Source organism: Hyperoodon ampullatus, assembly GCF_949752795.1.
Source record: "Hyperoodon ampullatus genome assembly, contig: scaffold_368, whole genome shotgun sequence".
In the NCBI taxonomy this organism is placed as follows: Eukaryota; Metazoa; Chordata; class Mammalia; order Artiodactyla; family Ziphiidae; genus Hyperoodon; species Hyperoodon ampullatus.
The window spans coordinates 111061-123428 of NW_027640486.1; the positions used below are offsets into that span (position 1 = coordinate 111061).

At 41.2% G+C, this 12368-nt stretch overlaps 1 protein-coding gene across 3 annotated transcripts in view; it reads right to left on the reverse strand.

Moving 5' to 3' along the window:
* The window catches only part of LGI1 (leucine rich glioma inactivated 1), a gene marked incomplete at both ends in the record, with an annotated part of 33148 nt that extends 21911 nt beyond the window's left edge, over nucleotides 1-11237 (reverse strand). For 2 of the 3 annotated variants that reach the window (XM_079728703.1, XM_079728704.1), the window contains 2 exons: nucleotides 10301-10372; nucleotides 10771-10985. In XM_079728703.1, the coding sequence (XP_079584829.1) occupies nucleotides 10301-10372; nucleotides 10771-10985 (287 nt within the window). Of the gene's footprint in view, nucleotides 1-10300; nucleotides 10373-10770 lie in introns of all 3 variants that reach the window. The other variant, XM_079728702.1, reaches the window with a different exon arrangement.
* Between the last annotated feature and the right edge of the window lie 1131 nt (nucleotides 11238-12368).

The following is a 12368-nucleotide window of genomic DNA, read 5'->3' on the forward strand; positions in this document are numbered from 1 at the left end:
GTGGCTGCCACTTATTATATACATGATACATCAAGGAAGTAAATCTATTTCATCATCTGTTAAAATAGGAATGATAATAACAAAAAGATTTCCTGGAAGATTCTAAGAATTCCATGAGATAATGTATAAGAGCATGTCTCCAATGCTTCTGCCAAGGAATCGCTCAGCAAAGAGCATAGACATAAAATATCAGAGCTGGAAGAGCTTCTAGCTCTAGTGAAGGACCTTAGTTATACAGAGTGGGAAACTGAGGTCCAGTGAGATTGTCACCTACCTAAGAGAACTGTTATGAGCATTGTCCAGGGAATTAGGCAGCCATGGGCAGTGTTGCGTAAACATACTTCCAAGTACATATGTGTGCCTGTATGTGTATATGTGCACATATATGTAAATGAGAGAGCAAGATGCATGGGTTACAGCTGTTGGAAGATTCGAGGGCATAGCTGGAGGGGCTGGCCAACTTGTTTAGAGCTGCCTCTGCTTAAATGATTCAGACCTGCTAGCTGTTACTAATATTCTCCTTTAACCAAAAGAATAGAACTGGTTGAATGAAAATTAATAATAGGCTGATGATTAACTTTAGTTAAATGCACACATTCTAAGTGCATGTGCCACGTGAATAATTTACATTTGAATATTTTAAAATATGCTCTTAAGATAGGGAAGCATTAAAATGGGAAACATCACATATGAGCACGTTATGTCACAGTCCTTTTTGACTTTCATCCTTGGAAAACATTTTCAATGTAATTCAGCTGATCCTTAAGTAGACCACCACCTCTTTGATCTGGATTGATGGAGAGTAACCTTACTTTTGCTCTCATAAGTCTGGGAGGGGGCACCCTAGAGAGATATGCCATTCAATTCCTCAAGTGAGGAAACTGAGGCCTGCAGAATTAAGTGACTTATTCAAGGCCACATCTTTTGTCAGCAGCAGCGCCAGGTTTAGAATGTAGATTTTAGTTTTGCAGGGATTCCCTGGGGAGTATTCTTGGCATGCACACTAGCAAAGACTTGAGCATGGACCCACCCCTCTTGTTTTCTAGCTCGTTACCTCTCCTCCCAGGATAGTCAAAACTTTTCCTTTATAGACATTGGCATAACTAGTCAATAGCCCACCCTCCCGATGTTGTTTGTAAATTCAGTCTGTATTTCCCTGCTCCTAAAAAACAAAGGAGGAGGGACTTAAATTTTATTTAAAGCCTATTCTATGCCAAGCCTCATCTTTATCAGATTGCCATCTATTAACTCATTTTAATCCTCCAATAAACACTGTAATGTAGGTTTTATAGTCTCCATTTAAAATACAAAGAAACCCAAGGTGAGAGAGGTAAAGTAATTTGAAGCTTGTAACTGGCAGAGCTGGGATTCTGTGCTCAGGTATGATCTCCCCCCGGACTGGTAATGGTCATGGGCAAGGCCATGCTTCCTCTTTTTAGTCCTATCGGATCTGCCCAGTATCTGCTACAAATCTAGGCAAGCCTTGCCCAGTAGTTCCCAGAGTGTAGTCCTTGGAACACAAGGCCTTTACCGGGTTGAGAGGTTTTACATGAACAACAACAGAAAAAACCGACAAATAAATTTGGGGAAAGTGGGTAAATGAAGTTACTCGGGGTTCCTAATTACACGAATCTTTCTAAAGTAAATTGAGACTCTTCAAAAGGGATTTAAATATGCAGCTTCCCAATCTTATTGATAATGGGACCCTTGTATCATTGAGTTTTACATACAGTGTGTATACCCAGAGAAATGCTGGATTAGCCATTTGGGAAATAGCTGTGAGGGAATCCTCTCAAAACAAAAATAGTGAGAGTGTAAATTTAAGCTCAAGGGGCTTTTTCCTATTGAATGGGCTGCAAGTGATAATCTACTTCCTCTGAAAGATGGAGCTCCACTGGGAGGTCCCCAAAGAAGCAGAGTGTGCCACGCTGCTTGACCAAGTGGAGAGCCTGGCCGTGAGTCACTCCCTATATGGAGATAGATAGTTTAATGGATCCTTTAAGATAGGATTCTTTCTACCCACCCAAGCTCTGTTAGCAAGCCTCTCTAGAACAAGCTGAGGTATAAATAATTAAGCTAATAAATAAAGCAAGGGACTTCCCTGGTGGTGCAGTGGTTAAGAATCTGCCTGCCAATGCAGGAGACATGGGTTCGAGCCCTGGTCCAGGAAGATCCCACATGCCACGGATCAACTAAGCCCGTGTGCCACAGCTACTGAGACTGCCCTCTAGAGCCTGAGAGCCACAATTACTGAGCCGGTGTGCCACAACTACTGAAGCCCACGAACCTAGAGCCCATGCTCCACAACAAGAGAAGCCACCACAGTGAGAAGCCCCGCACCGAAACGAAGAGTAGCCCCCGCTTGCCACAACTAGAGAAAGCCCGTGCACAGCAATGAAGACCCAACACAGCCATAAATAAATAAATAAATAAATAATAAAAATAATAAAAAAAAAAAATAAAAAGAAGCTCTTTAAAAATAAATAAATAAATAAAGCGAACACTGAAGGCATAGATTCCCAATATCCTGTTGTAGGTTAAGAAAAGGAAAACAACATAAAATAATTCCAGAGACTTTTCTAAGCCAAGGTGCATTGCGAGTAGCCAAGCAGGGATAGAATGAGCAGTTTCCCAAATTTATTTGAGCACAGAACTCTTTTTTTTTTTTTCAGGACAACTGTTCTATAGGACACGAGTTTAGAAAACATTGGTCTAAAATATAACTTTAAAGTATATAAGTCCCTTTTCATTTGCTCTTTTCTTCACTCCCTCTCTCTCTCTTTTAAAGGAAGGAGACCAGAGTTTACACATACAAAGGAGAGTTGAACCCTAGGGAAACTCGATGTTCTTGCAGCGAGCCACTCTTTCAAAGGGCTTGTCAGTGATTGTCTCCAGGAATGAGGACACATCCCCTGCATATTCTCACTAATGGCAAAGGTTGACCCTTTGAGAGGGGATTCGATTTGGGGCAGAAAGCTATGCAAAGTTAAGCCCAGTTATTCATGTTCAAGAGGAAGCAGAGAGAAGTAGTTAAAAGTGAGGATGTGGGTTTAACACTCCGGCTCTGCGACTTATGAGGGGTGTGACATCGCGGAGGTTACCTAACCCTTCTAGGATTCAGTGCTTCATCTGCAAAATGGACATAATCACACTTCCTCACAGGGTTATTGTGATGATGAAATAAAAAATGAGACATATACAGTGCTTGGCATCAGTCAATACAAAAATGACAAATGTCCCCTAACAAAACTTTGCCTGGTTTTATTGTATGACTTGTAAACCGGCAATGAAGACAATTCTCAAAGATCTAGAAACTTTTAGCTATAGAAGCAAAGTTAGGAAGAATCTCTGATCTCCCGTAAGGAATTCTCTGCAAGTCAGGAGTTACTTGTGCATATAAATTCTAGTCTGTTTATTTTTTAAAGGCTCATTGTTTTTTAATCACAATTCACACAGGCAAACACCTGTCATCCTGCCATGTAAATGGGCTCAACAATTCCTTTCCAGTCCTTGCCCCATGGGAGGGATATTGAAACATTGTTTTACCATCAGCCACCATGGGAGGTCCTGGTAAAGTCCCAGTGGACCTGCTTGGGAAATTGGGAGCTACATTATTATTCTAATAATAACTTTATAATAGTCAATTCCATAGAATGAGGCTCTTTCATTTAACAATCTAATTTACTGGTTTGTTAGAATTGATACAATAAATTTTGTCCTTTTCTTTAACAAGGCCATTTTCTATATTATGTATTCTATTCTACAAACAGTACTCTCTGTTTGTAGAATAGAATAGAATACAATAGAATTTTTAAGCAGAACGAGACCTTAGTTAATTGAACATGAAGGTCTCAGAATGCCAATTACATATGTTTTGTTTGGTCTTTATCCTGTTTCAACAATCTGCCTCCAGATTTCTGCCTTCCCCTGAAAATTTAAAAAATAAGACCCCATATTCATGTGCCACATTCTCATCAGCAATAATCAGTTGAAACTGAAGATGTCATTTTTAGGTAAGACATGTCTTGTCTGGTTTACCCCAGTCACTACCACTCCCTACTGTCTTATACCCAACTGTTTTCCTTCATTTACCTTATCACCCCAACCCCCATTGGGCATTTGAGTTTGAGAACCATAATTTAATCTATCTCTGGTATTTTCTACATATAAAATCTGAGGCCCAGGGATACTTGGTCACACAGCCCATTACTGTCTGAACTGGATTTCAAACCCAAGCCTCCTGACTTCTACTTCAGGCTTCTTTCCATCTTACCACAGAACTACTCATCTGAAGACTGGCCAGTGTTAATTATTTTTAACAAAACTTGACATGTTTACAAAATACGGTTCCAGTTGTGTTTTCATGAGGAAGAAGTGAAAGCGTTCTGCTTCTCCTTTCCCCTCCCATTCTCAGAAAGGTAAATAGTTCATGTTTCTTGTGAGAAGTATTTGAAGAAAGATTTCTTAGCAGGTTCTGATGGAGACCTATGCGTAGAACAATAAAATTTTAAAGCTAGCACTGTAGGCAAACCCAAACTATACAATCAGATGCTAATCTGATGTTAAGGTCGTTCAAATTAAAGTGATTTTCAGAACTATAATGAAAGCTAATGTTTATTGAGTTACAGGAACCATGCCAAGTGCCTTACATGTACTGTTTCATTGAATCCTGACTGTAATCCTGTGTAACAGGTACTATGGTTATTGCCCACTTTGTAGATGCAGATAATGAGGCTTGGTTAAACTTGCCCCGAATCACAGAACTAGGAAGCAGCAGAGTGGGATGGGATTTGAACCCATGTCTATTTGACCACAAAACCTGTGTTCTTTGCTACTTGCCACATTGCCAGCTCACCAGGGTTAGCCATTTTGATATCACAGCTGTCATTCTAATGCCCTATGATCATTTTGTAGCCTGTCTCAGCCATAGGCTCAACAATGGGCAAGAGTCACCATCCTCACCAAGCAACTGAATATCATTTTGAACAAAATAAGAGAGCTTATCATGACTGCCTTATGATACATTCTCTGTGTTCATAAATTTGCTCTTCATCTTAATAATGCTTAACCAACATTTTTCTTTGGATGTCCTGTCAGACTGGATGAAGGGGGACTTTGAACCTTCACAGGAGAGAGGCTAGTCAAACCTGGGAGAGAACCTAGGCAGCAAATATGATTTTGTACTTGTCAAAGACTGAGAGGAAATCAGAGTGAAACAAAAGGGATTCAGGAGGTGGGTCTAAAGAAAGATTTTGGATGCTTTGCCTTTTAAGTTCCCATACACTGGAAATATCTGTTGAAGAAGTTTGACATCATAATGTCATGAACAAATATCTCTTCATGTTTTTTTTTTTTTTGGTTCAGCCCACTTTCCACACGTCCACACTATTAATTCACATGAAATCTGATTGTGTATACAGAACATACAAAAGAGCAGGTACATGACCGAGACTATCTACGGATAGGAAAACAGGAATCTCTAGTATAAAATCTATAAAAATATGAACTGAATTCAACAAACATACAGTAAGCAAGATCTAAGCTTATAACATCCAGGCTCTTTTCTAGGACCTTGGTTATTGAGAATGCTCCGTGAGCAACAAGGGCAGACACAAGCACAGTTAGCTCTAAAAATGACAGGAAAGGGGCTTCCCTGGTGGCGCAGTGGTTGGGAGTCCACCTGCCGATGCAGGGGACGCGGGTTCGTGCCCCGGTCCGGGAGGATCCCACATGCCGCGGGGTTGCTGGGCCCGTGAGCCATGGCCGTTGGGCCTGCGCGTCCGGAGCTTGTGCTCCGCGGCGGGAGAGGCCACAACAGTGAGAGGCCCGCATACCGCAAAAAAAAAAAAAAAAAAAAGGAAAAACTACAGACATCAGTGAAATCTACAGAGCTTGAGAAAAATAGAGGTACTTCAGGCTGGTATGGATGGCTCTTACAGTGTGTGTGTGTTTGTGTGTGTGTATGTGTGTGTGCAATCAGTACTGCGAGAGATGACCCTAGACAAATAGCCAAATTCTATTAATACCAACTCAGATGTTCAGATGTTTCTCTGTTTCTAGGGAACCATTAAAGGCTTCCAAGCATGAGGGTGACATGATGAGATCTGCGCTTCAAGAAGGTAACACTGATGGAGGTGGGGAGGATAGGGACCGGAAGCAGGGGGACCAGTGCAGAAGCTCCCCAGAAGCCTGTGGAACAGTGATTGCAGCCTCAGTTAGGGCCATGGTCCTGGGGTGAAGAGGAGATGGCAGATTCTCATGCTGTTTCCTGTTGAAAGTGGACATGAGCGAGAGGTAACTCCTAAGTTTCTTGCTTGAATAATTGAGAGAATGAAATACACTTTCAGAGAAAACATTTGTTGTACAGGGCTGTGTGCACAGTCACAACAATTAATTAATTAAGAAGTTAAAAATCAGAGCTATGGGTCATTGGGCAGATTGTAGACAAAACAGCCTAGGTGACTGAAATTTTTACTTTTTGGTCCCTTGTGGGCCATCAACTGGGCACAAACCAAAACATGCTCATCCATAACCAGCCAGTAATTCCTCTAGAAGCCCTCTTAGCTGATAGGTTTGGCTTGAGTTGTCACTGAAGATTGCTAAATGTTTCTTACATTTGTCATATAAGGAGGAATAGAAAAAGAGGCTAATCACTGTAAAGGTGAGATAGGCTATGGATATTTTTCCCTGGACAAATAATATTTTGAAGAACTGAATGATAAAATCTTAGTAAGGATGGACTTATGATTTATCTTGTTCATGCTGTTTGCTTTTCTGTTTTTTAGTTTTTGATTTCTTATGGGCTATATATTTATGTATTGATTGTGGATTAATAAAGGAAATGATGATATTTTTTCCCCAGAGGGATCAATTCTATTGCTTCAGACAAGATCAAATCTCACTGGAATAAACAGAATTTTTTCTGGTTACACCAAATTCCTATATAAAGATTTTTTTGTGTGCATGATACTAACCTAACCCTGTAATTTACTCCCTGCAAATAGAACTCTCTTTAGAGTTGGATAGCTTTAGTTTATTAAAAATTTTATCAACAAATGGCAATGTGGCCACATTTTATACTCTTAAATTTGAATTTTACTTCTGTAATGAGCCTATATCATTGGGGATTTTAGTCTGTGGTTGAGAAGAAGAGGACTGTCCTGTGTGAAAACACATTTCTGTAAATTGCCTTCACTACAAGTACCACTCCCTATCACTAAAAACAGACTAGAATGAATAATCATTCCCATTGGTTATGTTTCACAGCAGGCCTATGGAAACATGAATGAAATTACATTTGCTCGGGAAAGGTTTTGTTGCTGTTGTTTAAAACCATAGGTGTTTTTTAAAAAAATAGGTTTGTATAACTAATCTGATGAATTTTTATTGGATAATTTTATTCTTCCTCTCTACAGAGTGTGGGCTTTTGTTTTTCTTGTTCTCCAACACACATTGCCAGCCAAGGCCTACCAGGATCTTTTCCCCAAAAACATTACATGTAACTTAAGGAGGCACTACGTCTGTTTCCCTCAGTACCCCAGGCTGACATTTCAAAAAGTACTTCTCATCATGCCTTCTGCAGAAGGTCTGAAAAAGCATTTGGGGCCATAATGAAATTATCAGATTGTTAGGGTGGGCGACGGGAACGGGTCATTTCTTTTCTCTTTTCCACAACTTAGCAAGAAACCAACTGCCTTTGTACATCAATCAAGCAGAATCGATTCTGAAGTTTATCTCTTCACAGGATATGACAGGTCAGTTTGGTAATCCGCGGTCACAAATACCATTAGAATTCATTGCAAACCCCAAGCAATGGCTGGTGTGATCCAGGTCTGGTCTGATGGCAAAAGTCATGCAAAGGCAAATAAGACCCCTGGGTCTTCATGTTCCAGTGCGGGGTTTTCAGGGTAGTGGATGGCCCTGTCCTACAGAAAAACTCCTTCTGTCTGTGAGCCATGCATTCCCACCACTGTTATGATTGTGGCACTATTCATACTTGGAGCCTTTTCATTTATTTTCTCCTCAGTGAAAATGCGCTTATTAGACCCTTTCCCGACGACAGGAGGAAACAGAGAACATTGGACAGGAAGAATGGGGAGTAAAATCTTTAGGAAACAGGATCCTGGAGATCAGAGACAAACTTTGACCCTGGACAATTTTGCATAAGATCAGTCCTGGCACAAATCTGCCATGTTGAGGTTAGCCAATGTGAGTTAAGTAAGGACATCCAGGGCAAGAATTACTCGCCCTTTTGTTATTTCTGAAAACTGAACTGCTTTTAGAAATAAGGGCTGGAATGTTCCATAGGAACTCAGAGCATGGAACGCAGGGGCACGGCACACACACTCGGTGTGGGCTATTTAAAAACCAGTTCCTTGGCTTTCCTCTGTGATTCTAAATACGTGTAATCACATTACTCTGCAGCAGCCGGTAACTATTTCTATAACATTGTCCAGCATCTGTGTTTGCTGAGGCCGGGTCCACCCAGCAGAAACACAAAGTGGAGAGGTACTAACTGATGAGGTTGATTGATCCAGGCTTTCTGTGTCACAGCTAATGACCATCCAGTGTTGGAATTTGAGTAGTATGTGTCAACTGACACTTCTCGAATTTTAAGGACTGATCTATTTAACTCTCCTGGGGAGAGAGAGGTGCCTTAGCTCAACAAAAGGATGCTTTTTAAAATTTATGTATTTAACAAATAATAACACAGGCACAACTGATCACTTTCTCACATACAAGCAATTCTTATCCTACGGAAGGATCCCAGCACTGAAGACTTTGCCCCTTTATGTGCTAAAGACTCTGTCTTTTTTGAATTTGTTTGATGTACTAACACTTCCCCTAATCACACTATTAGCCATCAGTCAAACAGATAAATCACTTAGGAATATTTTACTCAATTGTTAATCATTCAAAGACATTAGCTAGTAGAAGGACAGTAGCCAACATTATTACATAATGTCAAAACACCTGATCAGGTTTATGAAATGAAATAGTCAAACCAGTTTGGGGATTTCATATAGATGAAACAATAGATTAAGTGATTTTTTTTTAGCTTTTTTAGCTTTATGTAAAAAGTTAAAACCCTACCATTTATAAAATGTGCAACCATTTGTCACATCCTATGCCAAGCATTTTATCTACTTAAATCTTATTTATGTCTGATAATTCTTCAAGGTGTCATCACCTCCATTTTACAGATGAGGAGACTGAGGTTCAGAGAGAGTTAGTCATTTGCACACAATTTCATGTCTAGTTTCTAGGGAGTGGTAGGGTGAGATTTACACACAGGTCTCTCACATTTCAAATCCATGCTGTTTGCCTCTGTATATAAAACCTCAAACGGCCAAAATGGCCAATTAAGGCAAAAAACAAAAACCAGAAAACAAGCAAAAAAACTTGGGTCCAGGATCATGCAGTTAAGATAACTACAGCTCAGTTGATGGACATTTGGCTGATTCCCACCCTGGAACCGGTAACTACAACCCAGTCTGCGGCCTGACACCTGAGAACGGGGGGGACCTCTTGCCCCTGTATGTGGTCCTGCTCTAAGAACTAACACTCCAATGGCCAAACGTTACATGTCAGAACAAATTATCCATGTTACATTATGACTGTGGAGAGATCTGATTTCTTAGTCAAATATTATTTTTTGACTATTTTCAGACATAGACTGAATATATGGTTCCCTCATGGCTAACTTAAAACACACAGCAAAGACTAATCCTTTGCACTATCCTATATTAATATTTTCTTTCCCTCCTTATAAGGGGATGAGTTATAAATTAGATGAGATTAGAAAGCAGTCACTTGAGAATGAATATTTTAAGGAATTACCTAGAAAGAACTGAGATTTTTCTTCCCCACATGGTAAATCATACAGAGTAGCAGCCTGCCCCAGGTCCCCGAGGACAACATCTTGAGCGCATATGTTATGCTGGGTTCTGTATTGACTAATTCAGAAACTCCAGGGTAAAATAACCAAAGTTCCCAAGTCAAAAATGAAAGTAAAAGGGTGGAATGAAATGAAGATCATTGTTACAACATTCCAACAACTTCCAATAAATAGCCATGAAAGTAGCTAGCATTACAGGTTAGCAAATTTACAATTGCAAGCATCAATCCGCACCGTTGGTGTCAAGTCGCAAACAAACCCATCTACCTCACTTTACTGATATTCCTTTCCTCTCCAGAAATATAATCACATTTGACAAAATTAATATTGAGATCGTTTTACTAGAGGGTTTATCTAAATATATGCTATATTAAAAATAGTCATGATATAAATATTTCTCACAAGAGCTGCAGCGATGGTGTGAATAAAAAACTCCCTTCTGAGATTTCAGTAAAACCAGATCTCACAAAGGACCTGAAAGAAAACAAAACAAAACAAAACAACAAACAGACACACACAAAGAGACACACACACAGAACAAACCTTATGTTAATCCAGTTTAGCAAAACAGTCACTATTTGACACTATTTTATGAAGTACGATACTGTTCCTTCCCAGATGAAGTAGGAGAGATGAATCTGCTACAGGTTTCTCATAATAATGTTCAGGGGTGGAAGATATCTAAGCATGTTCTGTAGCAGCTAATAAAAATCAAAATTTCTAAATGCAGCAAAATGTTAGCCCTGTCAAATGGCCAAGCGTGCAAGAGGAATCTCTCCCCATGCCCTTCTAGCAATACATACAAAGCCCCAAATACATCGGCTGGAATTTTTAAATTGTAAATTAGACACCAAAATGCTTACGGGCCTTACAATGAGATAACGTCAGGAGGAACGGTGCGTGGAATGGATCTGGCATTCTCACATAAAGCATTATCTTTGGTACAAGTACACACGGCAGGGCATTTTGGCTTCGCTGGTTTCTTCCCCTCAGTCAGCAAAAGCGCAGATAAGAGACATAGGCAATAAGCAATTCTTTTCAGGGGGATGCAGGCATTTCCCATCCTTTGGCTTCTCTCTGATTCCATGCAGTCGAAAAAATATCCCCAAACATGAACAGGGCTTCTGGAATTCAGATGGTGATTGTCTTGCTTTAAGACCAAGTCACATAAGAGTCCACCCTTTTCCTTTGCCTCTGTCTCTCTGCTTTTCAAAACAGGGACCTGCAGCTGATTCGTGAGCTGCTCCTCGCTCCAGCGATGCACTGCTCGGGGAAGAGACCTGTGAGGTGCTGCGAGATGGGAGGGATCCAACTGCTCGAGGAGAGAGCGGACTTGCATCACCACGAAAACACTGAGCACAGACCAGCCTTCGAAGGCAAAGCGAAGTGATGTAACAGAAAATAAACAGCTTTCTGCTTGCACCGGGAGCCCTTTAATTGTTACCAAAAATAGGATGGCATAATGTCTTATTAGTGGGTGGGTGGGCCGGTGGGTGGGAGCAGTCATCTTGCATCGGATCTCAGCAATCTCAGAAACCTTTGGGAATTTGCTTTTCATGTGGCAAACACCCTAGTAAGAAAAGCTAGCTTTGGAGCCAGCCCTGGCTGGAAATATGAAGTGAAATGAAACTCTCTCCCTTCACAGCTTTTGGCTAAAACCTTGGTATTTCTTGCTGAGTCCACCTGACTGATGCCATCGCTGAAAGACAAACAAGAACACATGGAGAATGTGACTTTCAGGGAATGAATGTGAGTAAATACTTTTCTGACACTTAACTGTCATAAATTATTGATTTTCATAATCCACCCCGCCCCCTCCCCCCCATGTGTAAGCCATTCCCTCCTCCCGTGGTGAGGGAGGGAGACAGAAGCGGTTCGTTGACTGCCTCTGTGTATAATCCGCCCTCCTCACCTCTCACACTCCCCCTTCTTCAGCGCTGGAACCAGAAGCTTGGAAGGAACTCCCTGCCAGCAGGAGGCAGCCAACTTTGGTTTCCAGGGCTCTGGAAAGGTCTGGCTGAACCCAGGAGGCTGAGATATGGTGGGGAAAATGCCAACCTAAGAGCCAGAGACCTGGCTTTTTAGGGTCCAGTTCTGCCATGAACTAGCTGATGGTGTCTCTGGATCTATTCTCCTGTCTGTAAAATGGGCATGACAATGCAGATGTTCCATAAATATTACAAACATTAAATCCAAATGGTAGGGACTTCCCTGGGGGCACGGTGGTTAAGAATCCGCCTGCCAATGCAGGGGACACTGGTTTGAGCCCTGGTCCGGGAAGATCCCACGTGCCACAGAGCAACTGAGCCCGTGCGCCACAACTACTGAGCCCGCACGCCTAGACCCCGTGCTCCACAACAAGAGAAGCCACCACAATGAGAAGCCCGTGCACCACAACGAAGAGTAGCCCCCACTCTCCACAACTAGAGAAAGCCCACGCGCAGCAACGAAGACCCAATGCAGCCCAAAC